The sequence below is a fragment of the Triturus cristatus genome, chromosome 5_2 (assembly GCF_964204655.1).
Source record: "Triturus cristatus chromosome 5_2, aTriCri1.1, whole genome shotgun sequence".
NCBI lineage: Eukaryota > Metazoa > Chordata > Amphibia > Caudata > Salamandridae > Triturus > Triturus cristatus.
In genome coordinates this window covers 1,070,882,276-1,070,903,800 of record NC_140588.1, presented here as the reverse complement: position 1 = coordinate 1,070,903,800, position 21,525 = coordinate 1,070,882,276, and the positions used below count along the sequence as shown (strand labels likewise).

The window sequence follows — 21,525 nt, the reverse complement described above, 5'->3', positions numbered from 1 at the left end:
TGATATAGATACCCAGGTACCGAAAACCTTGGGAGGCAATCTGGATCGGACAGTCCCGTGGTAGGGCCGGAGCCTCCCCGGAAAGCACATAGACACAGGATTTCGCCCAGTTGATGACCAGGCCTGAGTTGCGACCGAATGAGCGCAAAACATCAACCAGGACGATCAGTGATTTACGCGGGGAGGCGAGATACAGAAGGATATCGTCAGCATAGAGGGACACACGGTCCTCATGCTCGGGGGTCCAGCGGAGACCACGGATAGAAGGGTGCCACCGCAGCCACTCCGCCAGGGGCTCCAGGGCCAGGGCAAACAGGAGAGGCGACAGGGGGCAACCCTGTCGCGTACCCCTCCCCAGCACGAATGAGGCCGAGACTCGCCCATTCACTACCACCTGCGCCAATGGGCCCGAATATAGCAATTTGACCCAGCTAATGAAACCCGGGCCAAACCCGAATTTCGCCAGCATCGCCCAGATGTATGGCCATTCAAGCGTATCAAACGCCATGGTGGCGTCCAAGGACGCCAAGATGGCCGGCTCCCGCACAAATGGGACACGCGCGAGCACCCCGTGCAAGCGCCGCAGATTGAGCGCCGTGTTGCGGTGCGGTATAAAGCCAGATTGGTCTTGGTGGACCAAATCGCCCACCACGCCAACCAACCTGTTGGCCAACACCTTGGCGAGGATTTTGGGCTCCGCGTTCAAAAGCGAAATCGGCCTATAGGATGTGACCCGTTCACGGGGCTTCCCCTCCTTGTGGATCACCACAATTGTGGCCAGACGCTGGTCCGGCGGGAGGGAACCCCGCGAGTGGGCCGCCAGGAACATCGCGCGCAGGTGGGGCGCCAACACATCCGGGCGTAGCTTGTAGAGCTCGATGGGAATACCATTGGGGCCCATGGCCTTGCCGGATGCAACCGAGCGAATAGCCAAGGCAATTTCGTCCGAGGTGGGAGGGGCGTCCAGCGAATCCCTGTCCTCCACCGTTAGGGAGGGCAGTGCGATGTCCCGAAGCAGGGCATGGGAATCTGCCTCCGAGCAGGGGGAAACCGGGGAGTAGACTTCGCGGAAATAATCCGCGAAGCAGGAGACAATGGCTTCCGGCTCAGTGACACACGCACCATCAACACTCTCAATCAAAGGCACCACGCGGCTCGCTCTCTCCCTCTTATCCAACCACGCAATCAATTTGCCAGCCTTATCACCCACATCATACAATCGCCCCTGCTGCTCTCTACTGAGGCCCCTGGCCGCCTCCGTGACGAGGGCCCGATAGGCCGCCTGCTTTAGGTGTAGAACATGCAACTTGTCGTCTGTTACCCCGCTCCCCAGGTCACCCTCCAGTTCTGCAATCTCGGCCTCTACCCGGGTCACCTCCTCCCGCTCGCGCCGCCGGGCATGGGAGATAAAGGAGAGGGCCTCCCCTCTAAGGACTACCTTGAAAGCCTCCCACAGGGAGATGGCCGAAGAGACCGACCCCACATTCTCATCGAAATATCGCTGTAAGGATTTAATCAAATCGGCACGAATGGTGGGGTCACGCAAATACCATGCATTGATTGGGGCCACCCTGCCATCCCCCCTCGGGAAGACATCGAAATGCAACAACAATGGGGAGTGGTCTGAGATACCCCGCGCCAGATGGCGCACCTCCCCCACCCTCCCTGCATGGGCCGCCGGGACAAGGATGTAATCAAGCCGCGAGAGGCTACCATGGGCACCCGAGTGGAAGGTGTACTGTCGCAATGCAGGATGCTTTAATCGCCAGCAATCCACCAGGCCCAGCGTGTCCAGAAGGCCGGGCAGCCACGCCTGTGCCCGGGGGAGGTCCCTAGGGGGATGGCGATCCATAGACCCAGAGGCTACCGCATTAAAATCCCCTCCAACCACCAGCAGGCCACTCGGAAGGTCCAGAAGGAGGCGCCCCAGTTCCGCGAATGTGGTGGCTTGTAACCCAGGCGGGACGTACACTGATATAAAGATAAACACTCTACCCTCCATTCTTCCCACCAGAACCGTGTAGCGCCCCCTCTCATCATGGCGCACCTCATCAATCTCCAACGGGAGCGAGTTCTTGATCATAATACCCACCCCCCGCGAGCCCGAGGTGAAGCCGGAATGGGCCGCTAAACGATATCCCCGCCGGTTCATTGCATGAAAGGAGTTACCTATAAGGTGCGTCTCCTGCAGGAAGACAACATCTGGTGAAATACGTTTTAAGTACTGCAGGACCACACCACGCTTAATCCTATCCCCCGGGCCGTTAACATTCCATGACAACACAGTCAAATCCCTACCCCCCATCATACGTCGAAACAATCGGTCGTCCCCCATCGAGCATCCTAAAAACAACAACATAGTAGCGGGTTTGCCCTGCGGTGCTAACAAACAACACCCCCCCCACCCCCCGGTCCCAACAAAACTCCCCCCTCCCTGCACCCCTGCATGAGCCCAGACAGCCCCCCCAAAGTGCAGTGTGCCTGTCGCCCCATAGCTAAAATACTAACTAGTCCCCCAGAGGAGGAGGGAAGCCCCCAACAGACCCCGCACGACCTCCATATGAGGGGAACATACGCAATCAATAAATGGTGAAGGAACAACGTCCAGAGCAAGGCCTATTCAGTCACCCCTCAATTCTGATCCGGCGGGCCCTCCTCGCCAGCCGCGCCCCCCCTGCCCCCCCGGCCCCGATCTCCAGGCAGAGTGTCCAGCCAGTCCCCAGCCGCCTCGGGCCGGTCGAAGAAGTGCGTGCGACCATCCACCTCTACCCTCAGCTTAGCTGGAAAGAGCATTGAGTACTTGAGGTTCAGGTCCCTTAGGCGACGTTTAACACCAAGAAAGCTCTGTCGCTGCTTCTGGACCGCCGGGGTAAAGTCTGGGTAGAAATGTACCTCCATGTTGTCAAGCTTGACCGGTCCCTGTTGTCTGGAGGTCTGGAGGATAGCATCTCTGTCCCGAAAATTAAAAATCCGGGCAACGAGAGGCCGCGGCGGGGCACCAGTCTTAGGTCTGCCCCCGGGGACCCGGTGAGCACGCTCCACCGCAAAAAGCTTACTCAGCCCCCGGGGCTGGAGATGGGTCAGGATCAACTCTTCCACGAAAAGATCCGCCGCCTCCGCCTCTCGTCCCTCCGGCACCCCCACAATACGGACATTATTCCTCCGGGCCCGACCCTCGGAGTCCTCCAGTCGCCGGTCCATCAGGGCGCTCGCCTGGCCAAGCCGGCGCACCTCCTTCTGGAGGGCCACCACGTCTGTCGTGAGGCTCGTTGTGGTGTGGGCCAGGGAGTCGACTCGGTCGTTTGTTTTGGACAAGTCTGCCCTCACAAGGCTCACATCCACCAGGACCGAGTCTATTTTTTGCGCTAAGGTGTCGAAACGCTGGTCCACCGAGGCCTTCATCTCTGCGATGGCGCCCATGACGTCCCGGAGGGTCAGATCCACCGGATGAGCGGACGCCTCCGTCGGGCCCACCGGGGATGCACGCGATGTCTCCGGAGAACCCTTCTGGAGCGTGTAGCGGTCCATACTGTTGGCCTGGTGCGCCGTGCCACGGCGGGTCGTCTTCACCTTCGCCCGGTCGCCATCTTGTTTGGTGGACATGCTGGCTCTTCCACCGTCGTGCCAAGCTCCCCAAACGGGCCGCTATACCAAGTCACGGGTGCCAGGGGGGGGGCAGGGGCGACCACCGAACCGCGGGTCAACCCACCGCCGGCGGGTCAGCCGGGCTCCTGGACAAGGCCACACCACCGCACCCCGCTCCGCAGTCCGACCCCGCTTGAGAGCTAGGAGGGCGCAAAAGCGAAAGTGAAAGTGCGGGGTACGCCAGTCGCCCAGCCCCGCTCGCCGCTGTTATTCACTTTGTCCCCGGATCGCCCCACTACTCCAATCCGGGGGGCCGGCGAGGAGAAGGCCGCAACCTTCGATCGATGCTCCCACCGGCGTCCGGGGTCCGATTCGAGCCCAAAAAACGGGTGGCGCCTCAGCTCCGGTTCCCCAACACAGTCCCCTCAACAAGGACAGGATATCGCCAGGATTAATTCAGGAGGTCGCGGAGGTCCTCGGGAGCCTCGCACCTACGCGGCCATCTTGGTTGCGCGCTAGGCTCCTCCCGTCAAGGTCCATTCTTCTTAATGTTGAGTTAACATCAAGTGAAAATCGTCTAGTAATGAAAACGACGATGTATAAAGCAAACCGATACAATTTAATCAAGCTTCCTGCTGATATTCCGTTTTTAGCAACGTATTGGTTGCCAAGGCTGTATCTAATAACAACAAAATGGCCACCCCGTTGTCCACGTCAAGCACGCACGTTCCCAGCATTCAATGCGCTTCCCAGAATGCACTGCGCATTTCCAACGCGAAGGAACAATGTCTATTCCTCGTGCAGAGTTGGCTCGGGAAGACCATGCGCCCACTACAAAAGATGCTGGATGCATTACCAATTCGAATCTCGCAGGTACTTAACGATCCTAATTACCTGCTTTTGCGATGAATCGCGCTTTAATTTCGGCATACAGGATCCGCTTTTTTTTCAATGAATTCCCTCAAACTGCTTTGCGATCTGGTCACAGATACCTTCGTTTGTATTGGTTTGCCTTCGTCTCGTTTTTCTTTTAAATGTCCAGCTGAATGAAGTCCTTGATTTAGTAAAGAGATGGTTACTGACAGTATTTCAGTTTCGTTGTTCCTTCTTCCTTAAAGTTTAAATATCTTCTTCTCATGCAAATTCCATAAATCATTCAAATTGGGTTCAGGAACATTAATCTTCTGTGCTGCTTTTTTGTGTTGAGAATAATGTTTCTCCGCTCGTCGCCATTGTAAGAAACTGTTCATCCAAGTGAGATTAAAAGATTTATTGTATATAAACGCAGCACAGCAACAGGAACAACAGATGCTCAGGCAGACCCAGTGCAACTGGCTCAGTCTAAGCTCAAGTTCTACAGGTTGGTTCCAAATGGAACTAGAATGTACAATAAATGATAACACAAAAGGAAATCAGTAAATGTGAGAATGCAACAGATATGTTACACGACGTATAAAAGGCAATAAAGATTTGTTTAAAATAAAAACATAGGAGCCATCATGACAATTCTCCTGAGCGTCAGCAGCAGATTGCCCTTGTTTTGAAAATATGAAATTAAGGAAAAGCACCAGGGCCATCGCTAGAATTGTGCAAGTGCATTCTGGGAAGACAAAAGGAATAATGTATAATTGACTTCACTTGTAGCATCTTCCTCGAACATGGAATAAAGTTGAAGTGCGGCAGAAAGCAAACCACGATATGGAGCAGCGGATGCTGGGAATCTGTGGGTAGGTGCCTAATGCATTATTGAAAATATTGATCAATATATCGACCACAATACAAACTGAATGGTTCCCTTCCCTCAATAACTATATGGCCACACACGGGTGAAGGGTTAGGGGGTTTCTTGAAAGAAAGAGGAAAGACACTCACCTAGGAGGGCGTGGAAGAGGTCGCTGGCCAGGACCCTCGAGACCTCGCCAATGGAAGCCTTCAGCTGCTGCTCGCCGGGAGACGCCATGTTGTCCTGGTATTTATTCAGCAGTGCTACAGCCCGCTCGGCGTCTGCAAGAGGAAGGACATGAAAAGTGAAGAGGGGGCGGTGTGCAAATGATGTGGCACTACGCTCCCTACAGCACCCACTCGCCCCACCCCCAGGGATACCATGCCAACACCAAGACCCACCCTGAAGCGGTGCCCTGGCAGGTCAGGAGGGATTGTCAGTTCTATGTGGTTCCATAGAGCATTGACAAATGTGTAAAACTAGATACAAGTTGGAGTAAAAACGGTTATAATTAGGGAGAGACTGCATTTGGCAAGTGTAACCACTCTGTTTTCTTGAGTTAATTATGAAACCAAAGACCATGTGTAATCTGTAATGTACTAAGAGTCTGGAAAGTAAATATCCTACCAGATTGTGTCACTGTCAGTGCATGTAAGTAAATAAAGTTTCATTATTCAAGCAAGCCACTGAAATAGCCATTTAAAAGTCAGATTTAGATTCATATTTTACAGTTCAGGCTATCACAAGCATTGGAAAGGTCAATGAGTCTGGTTTTTGCTCCTAAGCTATCAGCTTTGCCAAAGCTTGGGGCATATTTACAAGCCCCTATCGCACCCGGAACTACACTCGACGTTTCTGTGGTGATAGGGGCTTCGCCTTATTTACACGGCGGCGTTAAGCCACTTAATGTGCCTTAACGCCGCCGTGTAAATAAGGCCCCCTTTCAAGCTACACTTAGCATGAAAGGGGTGGGCAATGGTGTGTTGCGGTGCGCGTTCCACCACAACACTTGTTGACTTTGACGCTTCCTCCTATTTACATGGGTGGCGTAAATAGGAGGCAGCGCCAAAATTAAGACAAGGTAAAACCTGGTCTTAAACACGCGAAACCTGGAGAAATGCTTTATTTCTCCTCGTTTTTGCTGTTTCTATGTGTGCTGCATTCTGCAGCACACATAGAAACAGCAAAACACCATTGATTGTTTACGTGCAGGAAGGTGGCCCTTCCTGCACATAAACAATCATTTAAAAAAAGATGAGTTGCAACTCCTAAGTGTGGTGCACAAAGCAGCACACATGGAAGTTCCAAATAGCCATTCTGGATTATGTGCAGGAAGGGACACGTTCCTGCACTTAAACAATCATTCCTTTCACGCAGGCACCCTTGCACTATGGTGCAAGGGTGCCTGCGTTGGCGCTAGGCAGCTGAATTTAGCACCAGCGCAGGGAGAAATGCAGGGGTGCACCGTATTATTGTAAATATGGCACATCTCTGCGTTTCTGAAGTGACAGAATGTGTTGTTAGCAATTTTGGAGCTAACCCGCACTCCGCCACATTCTTATATACATATGCCCCCTTGTTTCTTTGAATTATTTTTGTGACATATGAAACATACAAAGATGGTCGCTCATACATGCATGTGGATGCACAGGCGACCATTGTTGAATGGTTTTCGTTATATTTTACTAAAAGGCATCTGAAGATGGTGCCCAGTGTGCACACATACGCCCATGCACAGCAGCCATCTTGAAATAGTTGTGTATAGACAGGTGGCCATTTTGGATATTTTTAGTAAAGAATAACAAAAAACCTTCCTAGACAGCTGCCCATGCCTACGGATGCATGCTGACCATGTTAGAATGATTTTCACCAACATGAAATATGTGCACGATGCACAGATATCAAGATATGCAAGCAGGCCGGTAGCAGAACGCATGGAACTACCAATTCCTTGGCAAAGAAAATAGACAAAAAGTTATAAAACATAAAAAAATATTGAAGCACAGATTGGCCCTCCTACTTACCTGCTCTATTTTACAAGTGTGTGACATCACTGTACCCACAGAAGGGTAGCAATGGCTGACATGACCTCACCAATTTCCCCATGCTGTGATGGGTGGAAGCAAAATATGACATTACAACATACCAATGGGTGAAGAGAAGAATTTAAAGTGTTCCTCTTTTGGATGCAAGGATTTCTAGATGTCTACAAGACCTACACCGTTGGTTCCAATTGACTCAAGGGTCCTGGAAATGGTATTGCGACACAGAGGAAGGTTGACTCCTAATGCTCGAGAACAGGTGGATGTAAGCCCTTATGTTGATGACTGTTGGACCCGGCCTCGTGGCGTGGTCTTAACCCTCTTGGATTGTGCTCGTCCCCCGCACCGGCCTACACGGGCCGCCCTTTCAGGCCGCCAGGGACCCCTCCTCCCTTCGAGGCCCCCTTTGGATTGTACCCGTTTTCCTACACCCGCCTCAGCGGCCCCCTTTTCCAGGCCGCACAGGGACCCCTCATCCCTTCGGGGTCCCCCCCATGCTTGCTCCACGCACCAGCCCACGCAGCCCGGCTCCCTCCGGCCTCGGCCCCAGCGAAGCCCCGACATCGAGGCACCAAGATCTGGCCAGGGGGCACCGCATGGCCACTTCACCACTCCCGGAGGAGGAGAGTTTCGATGGGACCCCCCACCGTCCCTCAACACCTAGGTGCGATCGTCCTCCGGCCTCCCCGGGCCTGGCGCCTCTCCCGCTGGGCGTCTGGCCTCTCCCAGCCCGGCCTCTCCGCCCCCCCAGGCGCAAGGGTCCGGACATCAAAGGGCTCCAGACCTATATCTGGGGCAACCCCGCAATGGGACAGTAGTTGTATCCCGGAGTCAAGAGCCCTGCTGATGGAATCGCGGCTGACCCTACGGAGAAGAACTCTTGCTTGACACCCTACCACGAGCCCTGCTGACTGTGTCGCGGCTCCACCTTATTGAGACAAGGAACTTCACGGAACATCGGGGCCCTGCTGTCGCTGTCGCGGCCCAACCTCGCTGGAACCTCCCCCAGAGCCCTGCTGACGTCGTCGCGGCTCGAGCTGAACTGAAACACCTTAAGAGCCCTGCTGACCTAGTCGCGGCTCAAGCTCCACGAACTGATCGCCAGAGCCCTGCTGACGCCGTCGCGGCTCGACCACTCCGAGACCCAGAGTCCCTCCAGCTTGAGAATCAAGAACTGGGCCTAAGGTACCCTCGTACCCAGCTGCTACTAAAGACTGTCCCGCTACCCCGTCCCTACCAAAGACTTTGAGACTCTTGCGGATCCCTCGATCCCCCCTTGTATATATCGATAACCGTAACTTCCTAAATGCTGATAAAGAATTGCTCGTCTTGATAAACATCCTCGAGTCCTGTGTGGTGGTGTTACTGTGCTAGTGCGGTATAGGAGAAGGACCTCTCCTAGGAGGCTTCTCAGCAGCGCTCGGCTACTACGTACAGTGTGGGGGCCCCCCTGGGTGGTCTCTCCGACTCCCCCGAGGTCCGCCTTCCAACATTTGGTGGCCAGCGACGGGATCCGAGCCGAACGCAGATCGTACAAGCAAGTAACCCACTCGCTATCCATCCAGACGAACAGAGACCATGAGCAACCAGGAAACCACCGCGACCATGGAGTTCCAACCAGAACGATTGGAAGAGTACACGCACAAAGAGTTAAAACAGTTCTGCAAGGACAAGGGCATTGCGACCACCGGCCTAGGTACCAAGGAAGAGATGCAGAAAGCCCTGAGAACCTGGATAGAGTCCGAGGCGGGTCCCTCCCAGAGTGAAGGTCCCCTGCCCCTGAATGCAGCCACGCCACCAGCACCGACCCCAGCGAACGGAGGGAGAAACAGCCTGGAAACCGGCCTCTCCGCGGAAGAAATACGAGAGCGGGAGAAGGTCCGGACCCATGAGCTAGAGCTCGCACGACTTCGGCTGGACGGCGAACTCCTGCTGGCCAAAAAGAAATTGGCCATGGAACAGCTACGGCTACAAGAGGAGATAGAGGAGAAGAAGCGGCATCGAGAGCTGGAGGAGAAAAGGCTGACCCTCGAACACGAGCGGGGCCTCAAAGAACTCGAGCTCAAGGCCCAGAAGGGGGAGACCGGCACCCCCAGCAATAGAGACGCTCTGCCGCCCACCGAAGCCAAGGTCCATATTCCCAAAGATGTCGTCAAGGAGTACTATAAAAACGACGACATCCAGCAGTGGTTTAAGGTGTACGAGGTGGCCATGACCTCCCATCGGGTACCCCGGAGGGATTGGGGTGCCGGCCTATGGGGTCGGTTCCTTAGCGAGGGCCGAGACACCCTACTCCAGCTCCCGGAAGAGGTGATGACCTCGTACGACCATATGAAGGAGGCCCTGCTCACCCGCTATGGACTAACCGCGGAAATGTACCGCCAGCGTTTCAGAGACTGCAAGAAAATCCCCGGTACCACGTGGGTAGAGTATGTTGACTTTTTCAGCAGGGCCCTAGAAGGTTGGATCAAGGGGAGCAAGGTCACCACCTACGGGCAGCTGGTCGACCTCATTATTTGGGAACACCTCTCCGACAACTGCTTCGTGGAGCTAAGACAACACCTCCTCGACAGCAAGCTGACCGAGCCGCGGAAGCTCGCCGCCGAGGCCGATCGATGGGTCAACACCCGAGTCCCCCGGAGCTCGATGGGGGAGTACCAGCGTAACCCCACCAGACCCCCCCGCCAGCGCGGCGGGGGAGGAGGGTCGAACAGGAATCGGGACATCCCAGCCGGGCCGCCCCAGAGTCTGCCTCGGGGGCCGCCTCAGCAACACACCTCCCCGAACCTAGCCCGAAGAGGGCCGACGCCAGCCAAAACCGGAACCCGGCCCACGATAACCTGCTACGGCTGCCAGCAAACAGGACACTATGCCAGCGACCCTGCCTGCCCCCGGAACCGACGAAGTGGGACCAGCGGGCCCCCGCCCCGACAACTAGCGGCTGCCGCCCTGGGAGAAGGGGAGGAAGAGGAAGAACCCCTCGACGAGGGGTCCACTGAGTGGGAGCCGGCAGCCATGTCCCTGGTCTGCCTGGGCAGCCGAGAAATGGTGCCCCGAACACCCATCCCGAGCAACACCCAGAAGTACCAACAGTGGGTCACTATCAATGGACGACGGGCCGAAGCCCTCCATGACACCGGAGCCAGTGTCACCGCTGTCCGCTGCCACCTGGTGGCCCCCGAACAGATCCTGCCGAATGTGCTATGCCCCGTCCGGACGGCCGACAACAGCGAGAGCATGTGCCAGATGGCCCAGATTCCCTTCGAATGGGGAGGGGTGACGGGCATGCTGAAGGTGACTGTCCGCGACGACGCTCCGGTGGACTGCCTCCTGGGGAACGACCTCGAGAGTTCCCCCTGGGCTCAAGTGGAGCGGCGAGAGCATCTCCGAATGCTAGGACTACCCGAATGGGCCTGCGCCACCACCCGGTCCATGGCCGCCCAGGCCCCCCGTTCGTCCATGGCCGCTGACACCGTCGAGCCCGAGGGGCCCGTGCCACCACCTGCCTCCAGCGAGGAAGAAGCGGACACCGATGCCAGATCCACGGTGCCCCCCCCGGATGAGATCGCCTCTCTCGGCACACTCCCGGAGCTTGCCCAATGGCGCCACGACGGGGGCCCCACCAGAGAACAGTTCTTGCAGGAACAGAAGACCTGCCCCTCCCTTGAAGGAGTCCGGCAGCAAGCGGCCTCGCAGGCCAACGGTGACCAGACCGGAACCCACTGGGTCTATTGGGCCGAAGGACTACTGTACAGCGAGCAGAAGATTGCAGAACTGGGGGCCAGTCGAGTGCTGGTGGTCCCCCTCCGATTCCGGGAGTTCCTCCTTAACATGGCACATGATGTGCCCCTCGCCGGGCACCTGGGGCAGGACAAAACCTACAGCCGCCTGGTGACCCACTTCTACTGGCCCCGGATGCGGAGGGACGTGGACAACCACTGCCGGTCCTGCCAGACCTGCCAAGCCAGCGGCAAGACGGGGGGACGGGTCAAAGCCCCTCTCCAGCCCTTCCCAGCAGTCAACACCCCGTTCGAACGGGTCGGAATAGACATCGTAGGGCCCCTGGACCCCCGGACCGCCCTGGGTCACCGCTTCATCCTGGTCCTCGTAGACCACGCAACCAGGTACCCTGAGGCCATCCCTTTTCGAACTGTGACATCCCCCGTAGTGGGCCGGGCCTTAATGGGGATCTTCTCGAGAGTGGGGTTCCCCCGAGAAGTGGTGAGCGACCGAGGTACGAACTTCATCTCTAAATACATGCGGTCCCTGTGGCAGCAGTGCGGGGTCACGTACAAGTTCACCACCCCATACCACCCTCAGGGTAACGGACTGGTCGAGCGGTTCAACAGAACCTTAAAAGGCATGATCAAGGGCCTGGAAGAACCGCTACGGCGGAGATGGGATGTCCTGCTGCCGTGCCTCCTGTTTGCCTATCGGGAGGTCCCGCAGAAGTCCCTGGGATTCAGCCCTTTCGAATTGTTGTACGGGCATCCAGTCCGAGGACCCCTCAGCCTGGTCAAGGAGGGCTGGGAGACGAAGCCCCGAGATGCCCCTCCCGACGTCTACAGATACCTCCTGACCCTACGAAACCAGACACGAAGGTTCCGAGCCCTGGCCGAAGCCAACCTCGAGGCCAGCCAAGAGGACATGAAAAGATGGTACGATCAAAACGCCTCTACCATCGAGTTTGAGCCGGGCCAGCAAGTCTGGGTCATGTCACTGGTTGACCCCTGCGCCCTCCAGGACAAATGGACCGGGCCCTTCAAGGTGGTGGAAAAGAAGAGCCCTGTCACCTACCTGATCGACATGGAGTCTCCCCGGAACCCCCTCCGGGTTCTACACGCTAACCGGCTCAAACCCCACTTTGCCCGGACCGAACTAAGCCTACTGCTAGCGACCGACGACGGGGGCGAAGGCGACTCCGAACCCCTACCCGACCTCCTGCGGACCAGCGACCACGACGGGACCATCGAAGGCGTCCAACTCGCCTCCTCCCTGACCCCGGAACAGCACCACGACTGTCAGCAACTGTTGCAGCCCTTTGCGGCCCTCTTCTCCCTCACTCCGGGGGTGACTCCATGGTGTGTCCACGACGTCGACACTGGGAACAGTCCCCCCGTGCGACACAGAGCCTACAGAGTACCCGACCGGGTGCGGGCATGCATCCAGGCTGAGGTGGCGAAGATGCTGGCCCTCGGGGTCATCGAGCCCTCCGACAGCCCGTGGGCCAGTCCCGTCGTCCTGGTGCCAAAGGCCGCCGCACCAGGCACCCCCCCGGAGCTACGATTTTGTGTGGACTACCGGGCCCTGAACGCTGTTACCAAGACCGATGCCCATCCTCTTCCCCGGGCCGACGAGCTCATCGACCGCTTAGGGGCAGCCCGCTACCTGAGCACTTCTGACCTCACCGCCGGGTACTGGCAGATCCAGCTCACCCCCGGTGCCCAAGAGAGATCCGCTTTCTCCACCCCTGATGGGCACTACCACTTTCGGGTGATGCCCTTTGGCATGAAGAACGCCCCGGCCACCTTCCAGAGACTAGTGAACAAGGTCCTGGCCGGGCTAGAGGCCTTCAGCGCGGCTTATTTAGATGACATTGCCGTATACAGCAGCCACTGGGCTGAGCACCTGGGGCACCTCAAAGCAGTCCTGGCCGCCCTCCAAAGGGCCGGGCTCACGATCAAGGCCAGCAAATGCCAGATAGGCCAAGGATCGGTGACCTATCTGGGCCATCAAGTAGGGAGCGGTCAGGTGGCTCCCCTCCAACCGAAAGTTGATGCCATCCAGGCGTGGGAACCCCTCACCACCCAGACAGCTGTCCGGGCCTTCCTGGGCCTCACCGGGTACTACCGGCGATTCATCAGAGACTATGGGAGCATTGTCGGCCCCCTCACAGAACTCACGTCAAAAAAGCTGCCCAAGAAGGTACACTGGACCCCCCGCTGCCAGACGGCCTTCGAGACTCTCAAAACGGCGATGTGCACTGCCCTCGTGCTACAGGCCCCTGACTACAGCAAGGAGTTTGTGGTGCAGACGGACGCCTCCGAATATGGAATTGGAGCCGTCCTGTCCCAGGTAGATTCGGAGGGACTCGACAGACCCGTGGCCTTCATCAGCCGACGGCTGCTGCCCCGGGAGCAGCGGTGGAGCACCATCGAGTGGGAGGCCTTCGCTGTAGTGTGGGCCCTCAAAAAGCTCCGGCCCTATCTCTTCGGCACCCACTTCCGGGTCCAGACCGACCACCGGCCCTTGCGGTGGTTAATGAAAATGAGGAGCGAGAACCCCAAGCTGCTGCGATGGTCCATCTCGCTGCAAGGGATGGACTTCTCTGTTGAACACCGGCCCGGCAATGACCACGCCAACGCCGACGGCCTGTCCCGCTTCTTCCGCCTCGACGAGGAGAACCCCCAAGGAAATGGGTGACTCTCCCTGCCTTCGGCTGGGGGGGACGCCTGTTGGACCCGGCCTCGTGGCGTGGTCTTAACCCTCTTGGATTGTGCTCGTCCCCCGCACCGGCCTACACGGGCCGCCTTTTCAGGCCGCCAGGGACCCCTCCTCACTTCGAGGCCCCCTTTGGATTGTACCCGTTTCCCTACACCCGCCTCAGCGGCCCCCTTTTCCAGGCCGCACAGGGACCCTTCATCCCTTCGGGGTCCCCCCCATGCTTGTTCCACGCACCAGCCCACGCAGCCCGGCTCCCTCCGGCCTCGGCCCCAGCGAAGCCCCGACGTCGAGGCACCAAGATCTGGCCAGGGGGCACCGCATGGCCACTTCACCACTCCAGGAGGAGGAGAGTTTCGATGGGACCCCCCACCGTCCCTCAACACCTAGGTGCGATCGTCCTCCGGCCTCCCCGGGCCTGGCGCCTCTCCCGCTGGGCGTCTGGCCTCTCCCAGCCCGGCCTCTCCGCCCCCCCAGGTGCAAGGGTCCGGACATCAAAGGGCTCCAGACCTATATCTGGGGCAACCCCGCAATGGGACAATAGTTGTATCCCGGAGTCAAGAGCCCTGCTGATGGAATCGCGGCTGACCCTACGGAGAAGAACTCTTGCTTGACACCATACCACGAGCCCTGCTGACTGCGTCGCGGCTCCACCTTATTGAGACAAGGAACTTCACGGAACATCGGGGCCCTGCTGACGCTGTTGCGGCCCAACCTCGCTGGAACCTCCCCCAGAGCCCTGCTGACGTCGTCACGGCTCGAGCTGAACTGAAACACCTTAAGAGCCCTGCTGACCTAGTCGCGGCTCAAGCTCCACGAACTGATCGCCAGAGCCCTGCTGACGCCGTCGCGGCTCGACCACTCCGAGACCCAGAGTCCCTCCAGCTTGAGGATCAAGAACTGGGCCTAAGGTACCCTCGTACCCAGCTGCTACTAAAGACTGTCCCGCTACCCCGTCCCTACCAAAGACTTTGAGACTCTTGCGGATCCCTCGATCCCCCCTTGTATATATCGATAACCGTAACTTCCTAAATGCTGATAAAGAATTGCTCGTCTTGATAAACATTCTCGAGTCCTGTGTGGTGGTGTTACTGTGCTAGTGCGGTATAGGAGAAGGACCTCTCCTAGGAGGCTTCTCAGCAGCGCTCGGCTACTTCGTACAGTGTGGGGGCCCCCCTGGGTGGTCTCTCCGACTCCCCCGAGGTCCGCCTTCCAACAATGACGTTCCTGCACCCTCCCCAGCTGGCTTTCCTGGGCTGAGAGGAGCCGAATGCTTCTTACTTTTCATACGCTTTGGTATCTGTCCTACTAGACACTGTGCAGGGATAGCCGCCACTCGGATACCCCCCCCCCCTACACACCCTTGCCACCACACCATTTTAGTACCTCTGGGCATTCCCACACCAAATCCAAGAACCCTGCTCGCCCACCGTGACAGCTTGGGTATTCATGTGTCCGGATTGGGTCTATACGGTGAAGCCTCACCGGGGTCATATATACTCTTTGCAGGAAATTATAATGTATCAATTTCGACCGTGCATTACAGGATACTTTCATGGCAATACACATGCGTTCTCCCAATTCTTCTCTGTCAACGGGGCCTGCAGGTCCTCATTCCATGCGTCCCATGCCCTGTGTACCTGAGTCACCGAGTCCGTCCCCGTAGCAAAACTCTCACGCGCTTGTGCAAACATAAGGAAGGTATAGTTAATATATTGATCCGCAAGTACCTGACATCCACACTCCCTCCGAGCACTGAATGACATACTCTCAGTCATTTGACGTACAAGTGCCAGATGCTTAACTCCCTGTGAAAAGGTGAGTACCGTAGCACACGCTCCGCAAACTTTTGCCATATAAATGCCGTTTGACGAACTACGTATGGGAGATCCGTGCCGACACCCGCTCCCTCCATCAGTGCGACAGGAAGACTCTGGCTGGATCAGTACATCCAGCAAGTGCTTCTCCCAGTTGTCTAAATCGTCCATCCACCGAGCCGCATGCTGCAGGTGCGCTGCATAATAATATAAGTTTAATCTAGGCGCCTCGAATACCCCTCTTCATAACATCTGGAAAGGACCTGCAATGACACCCTACTACGCTTTCCCACCCAATCAAAGACACCAACAATGACCTCAATTGCCAAAATACCCACATGGGTATATTACACATAGATTCCTGCAATGTATACAGGCATTTAGGCAATAGCACCATCTTTGCCACCGCGTTTCTGCCCATTAATGACAGGGGTAGCGTATTCCAAAATGCTACAGAGCCCTTCAGAGAGTCCAGTACCTTATATATGTTCAAGCGAAGGATCTGTGCGTCTTCATGTGCGACTTGTATTCACAGGCACCGGAAGTGACCTATTTCCCACCGCAGTCCTACGGTTAGCAGCTCCTCAACTCCATATCCCTTCAGCCCAGCCATCGGGAACACCAATGACTTAGCCCTATTAAGTCGCAAGCCTGAGTATTCTGCAAATTGATCCAACAACTGCAACAGCTTCGGTATCGCTGTACGGGGAGATTTTACATAGAACAATGCATCGTAAGCATATAGCGATACCAGATGCAGAACGCTCCCCAGTCAGCCAGATACCATCTGGCCCACACCGCCATAGGCTCTAATGCCAAACCACAGAGTAACGGGAACAGGGGGTATCTCTGTCGCGTACCTCGTTCTAGGCACCATTGCGTGGATCTATTCTGTCCCAACCTCATCTGGACACTCAGCTTAGTATACAATATCTTAACCCACTTACGGAAACGGGGCCCGAAACCCACCACATCAGTACCTCTTGTACGTACCCCCAATCCACTGTATCAAAAGCTTTTTCAAGATCAATTGATACCAGTGCCATTTCCTCTGCGTTTGCGCTTGTTTCGTGCATGATGTGGCGCATGCGTCGTATGTTCATGCCCGTGTTCCCGCCCTTAATAAAGCCACACTGGTTCTCATGGATCAGGTGGGCCATGTGGAGTCCTAATCTCTTAGCAATCACTTTACACAGTATTTTCACGTCAGTATTGATCATTGTTTGCGGCCTGTATGCCGTGGGGTCCTGGCTATTTCCACCCGGCTTGGGAAACATACATATTTCTCCCTCTTGCATTGTTGTCGGTAATACCCCCTTTTCAAAACCTCATTACATGTTTGTAATATGGGATGCATCAACGTAGCCGAGTACGCCCGATAGAATTCACTTGGGAATTCATCTCCTCCTGGTGCCTTAGCCCTGGGCATGCCTGAAATGGCCTCTGCTATTTCATCTGCTGTCAATTACAATTCCAGTTCCTGACTGTTCTCTTCTGTGAGCTTCGTCAGTTGGAGGCCCTCCAGAAACTGTGCATAGCGTTCCTGTTTGACCATTGGGTCGGCTGTATACACCCTATGCATATGTTGACGAAATTGCTCCAGGCTATATAGTCTGGTGTGTACCAGCTCCCCCGATTGCGTACTTATACATGTGATCAATGGGGGCACCTGTTCCCTACGCAGTATCCATGCTAACAGCCGACTAGATTTATCTCCCTGTGTGTGCAGCAATTGCCTATATTTACTAAGTGTATATTTGTCCAGGCTGCCCCATATATCTGTGATTTGTTTGTGCAGTGTACGCTCCCGCTCTCTAGTCTCCTCCTGTCCCTGCACGATCGCCTGTACTTGCGCCAGTAAATCTTCCTTATCGCGTAGCTCACCAATCAATTGCCTTCTCACCCCATATTATAAGCTCATCCTTGCACCTCAAACCACTACCTTCAAGGCATCCCACTCGGTGGCCCTATTGTCAGTAGTATTCCAATTAAGCGTTATATAGTTTGTTAGCGCCTCTGATAACGCCTCCCTGCCTACCTGATCGTCCAGAGGATTCGTTGGGAGTCTCCACCTCGAGGGCCATGATCCTTGCTATCCCATTGCACCACACAGCATACCGGCGCATGATCCGATAAAAATCGCGCAAGGTGGATTATGGCCGCAGACATTAATACAGGTGATTCAGTCACCAAGACCCTATCCAGTCTACTGTATGTGTTATGTGTCGGTGTTTAACAAGTGTAAAGCTTCTGTGCCGGGTGCCGTACCCTCCAGATACAACGCAGACCCAGTTTGTGCATTACTTTTCCCAATTGCTTAGTCATACGTGGTTTTGTGCCCTGTCTAGGGGGATGCCTATCTAGATGAGGATCCAGCAGACAATTAAAATGTCCCAACCAAATAAGCGGGGCATCTAGGTCTTCAGTGATCAAGTCTTGTATCGGTAAGAAAAATTACGGGTCATCTATATTCGGGGCATACGTGTTCAGTGTGGTTCTATCTTTTCCATCAAGTTTCCCCCGTAGCAACACATACCGGCCACCAACGTCCGCTTCCATGTACTGGAGCTTAGAGGGTGTACCCGGGGCCACCCAGATCAGCGTACCCCTAGCATATGTGGAATATGAAGAATGAAACACTCGACCCCTCCATTTCTTAGTCAATCTTGCAGCACCCACATCATCCAAATGCATTTCCTGCAGGAATGCAATCTATACAGTATGTCGTTTTAAAAACGAAAGTACTCTGTGTCTCTTGGCCCAGGTACCCAACCCTCGCACATTACAACTAAGGAACTTTACCTCTCTCGTCATAATGATTTACTCGCATTTTCTGACTGACTGTATCGCTGCATCTGTCACTCCAGTGTTCCAACTGACCTTCTAATGCAACACAACTGATATCAATCCCCAAACTTAAATCAAACCTGCCCCACCCCCCATCCACGGACAACATTCGCAACCATCACAGTCGAATCTGCCGAACCCTCTGCTCGGGCCCGGACGTGCACAGCATCCTCAACGGCCCAACTGGGCCAACAACTTTCCATTCCCGCCCCAAGCCCGTCCCCCATTAATTATGCGGTCGCTTTGTAGCCAAAAAAGTTTTAGGACCCCTGGATGTTGTCCAGACCCCTTCACGTCACACTCACACACTTAAGTAAGTGTCCTTATGGGCGTGCTAGTTCCGCCACGCAGGCGGGCCACCAAATTCTCCATATAACAGTAATTACTACATATCATATTACCATACATCTACGACAGCGAAAGTTCATACTCCAAATGGGCCTGTCAGCCAGTTACTTCTTAGTCTTCCTCCCGCTCTGGAGGCTCCTCCAGCAGCGTTTTGGGCACAATGTCCATTGTCGGCCACAGGCTCCGCAATTCCCCATCCGAACCTGCATTCGCCACTCCTTGTGGCTCGGTCATTTTGTTTCTATCCTCTAGCGCATCCAGCTGCAGTGAGCCATCCTCGTTCACCGTTATCCGTTGCTGTTCTGTCCTCTCTGCTCACCAGGTGGGCGATCTTCCTCTCGCATTTCTAGCCATTCCCAAACGTCCTCAAGAGTAAAAAAAGTGCGCTCTGCCCTCCCAAGTTACCTTCAGCTTAGCTGGGTACAGTAACATATATTGGAGACTCAATTCGCATAGTTTACGTTTAACCCCTAAAAAGGATTTCCGTAAGTCTTGCACTTGTTTTGTGTAATCAGGGTACACAGCAATCTTGTTGTTCTCATACTGGAGTTCCCACTGTTCTCGAGCAGCCCGCAGTACACAGTCTCTGTCATGGTAATTTGGTACTTTTGCGATCATTGCACGGGGATGTGCCCCCGGCGGCGGGGGCGGGACCAAGGCCCTATGTGCTCTTTCTATTGCAAACATATCCGATAGGCCTACAGGCGGTAATTGCGTTCGTATCCAGTTTTCCAAGAATTCTTCCGCTGCTCCCTGTTCCGCTTCCTCCGGGATACCCACCACGCGGATATTACTGCACCAGGTTCTCCCTTCCACATCCTCCGTGCGGCTCTCGAGCGCTTTTGTGGCCATGGTCATCTGCGCCACCTGCTGTTTGAGCATTGCCATGTCCCCTTCTGAGCTCCACAATGTCTCCTTCAGCATTTGTGACTTTTTCTGCTACTTTCCTTAAATCCGCACCGGGAAGGTTGACATCAATGGAGACGGTATCTATACGATCCTCCAATGTTTTCCTGGCACCCTGTATAGCCGCCATTAATTCTGCTCTGGTGGGCTCCTGACACGCTCCTTCTAGCTCTTGGTCTATCCCCCCGGTCTGTCGTGTCAACCGCTGAGGCTGGTGCCTGGTGGTAGTGTACTGTGTGATAGTATTGGGCCCAACCGCCTTCTGGGCCTTATCCTTGCCCATTTTGGTTCCGTAATCACAGGTCACCCAGCACTTAGTAATGATTAATGAGTGTGAGACTTGTCTTTGCTGTTCTCCAAAGTCGATCCAGGCCCTCGCCTAGCCAATGCCACTTGTCACATCCAGCTCCTATTTCCCAGTAGAGTGTTCTCTTAGGGTTCTTGTGAGAAGTTGGCCTGGTATATGCTGTTCACTAGTTCTAGTGACCACCTTGTACCATGCCAAGCAACCCTTATGGTGTGGTTGTAAGTCAACCTTTTCGGACTAGCTGCCCTAGTGGTAGCGTAGGCTAAGCAGTCTTTGAGGCTAAACTCGTTAAAGCGTGTTAAGCAAGCTGTTTTACCATATGTAACCCCCTTTTATACCAATGAAAGGACACCACACAGATATATATTCAAAATATATATGTATTTATTTCTCAAAGTATCCCCTAGACTCTTTATGAGCACAGGAGCACAAATCGTTAAACAAGACAATGTAAAAATATACAGAAGTTGCACTTTATATGGATAGGCCCTGGTGGCCGCTCAAACCATATACTAAAATAGTGGTATAAGAACCATGACAAGGAAAGGGAAAAGGCCTAGGGCCTCTAGAATCGCTGGGCCTACAAGGAGCTAACTTCAGTTAGTGACCAGGAGGTCCACGGGTCGCGTGTGCAGTGTGTAAAGTTACACGCGGGCTCCCATAGGTTTTCAATGGGTGCGTAAAAGTTTAAAAGTTACTGCAGAAAGGACCTTCCGGATGGACTACGATCTCAAGATTCAAAACACAGACACTAGAGATGTTTCTCTACACTTGGGCACTGGAGTGCCATCTTTACCTCACCCACAGGAAGCGGGTGCATAGGGCTCGAAGTGCGTCGGGTTTCTTCTATCGATTCAATGGAGCCTGATGACAAAGATGCTGCAGGCGGTCGGTCCGGAAGAGCTGCGTTGGATCCAAGGGTGGATCGGAGTTGTAGAAGACCTGAAAGCAGAGGAGACAGTGTTCACAGTCACTAGCCAGTGACCGGCGTGGCACCAGGTAGGTACCAGGCGATGTCGGGTGCAAACAGGCAAAGAGGGGTAGCTTGTCTCTGCAGCCACGTGGTCCCTGAAGACCGACGACGTCCAGGAGTCGAGTCACGAGCTGTCCCACGCAGGCTCTCGCTGTCGGCGGTGTCGGCGACTCGAAAGAAGCAAACAAGCTTTGGCAAAGGCAGGAGTCGTGGAAAGAGAGGAAAGCTGATTGTTCTGACCAGCAAGGTCAGAGGTGCTGCTCCTTTGGAGGGAAGCAGGGGCCAGTCTGGAGCAACCAGACCAGCATCGTTGATTTCAAGTTTCGTCGCCAAAATGGCCACTAGCCAACGGGCCAGGGACCGGGCAGGCGCGTCGAGATGCAAAGTGCAGAAGGGCCCCACGCAGATCGTGGAGATGCTGGAGGGCTCACCTTTGGTGCAGATGCTGCTCGGGTATTGGGCTTCTCAGGACCCAAAGCACAACTTGGAGGGAGCCTCTGTCGTTGCGCTTGCAGCTTGTCGTCGGTCTTTCAAGA

General features: G+C 55.1%; 1 protein-coding gene across 4 annotated transcripts in view; it reads right to left on the bottom strand.

Annotated features, from left to right (window-relative positions):
* DLG3 (discs large MAGUK scaffold protein 3) overlaps positions 1-21,525 on the bottom strand; it is a 1,834,707-nt gene that overhangs the window by 1,644,872 nt on the left and 168,310 nt on the right. For all 4 annotated transcript variants that reach the window (XM_085608387.1, XM_085608388.1, XM_085608389.1 and 1 more), the window contains exon 2: positions 5,458-5,589. In XM_085608387.1, coding sequence (XP_085464513.1) covers positions 5,458-5,589 — 132 coding nt within the window. The remainder of the gene's footprint in view (positions 1-5,457; positions 5,590-21,525) is intronic.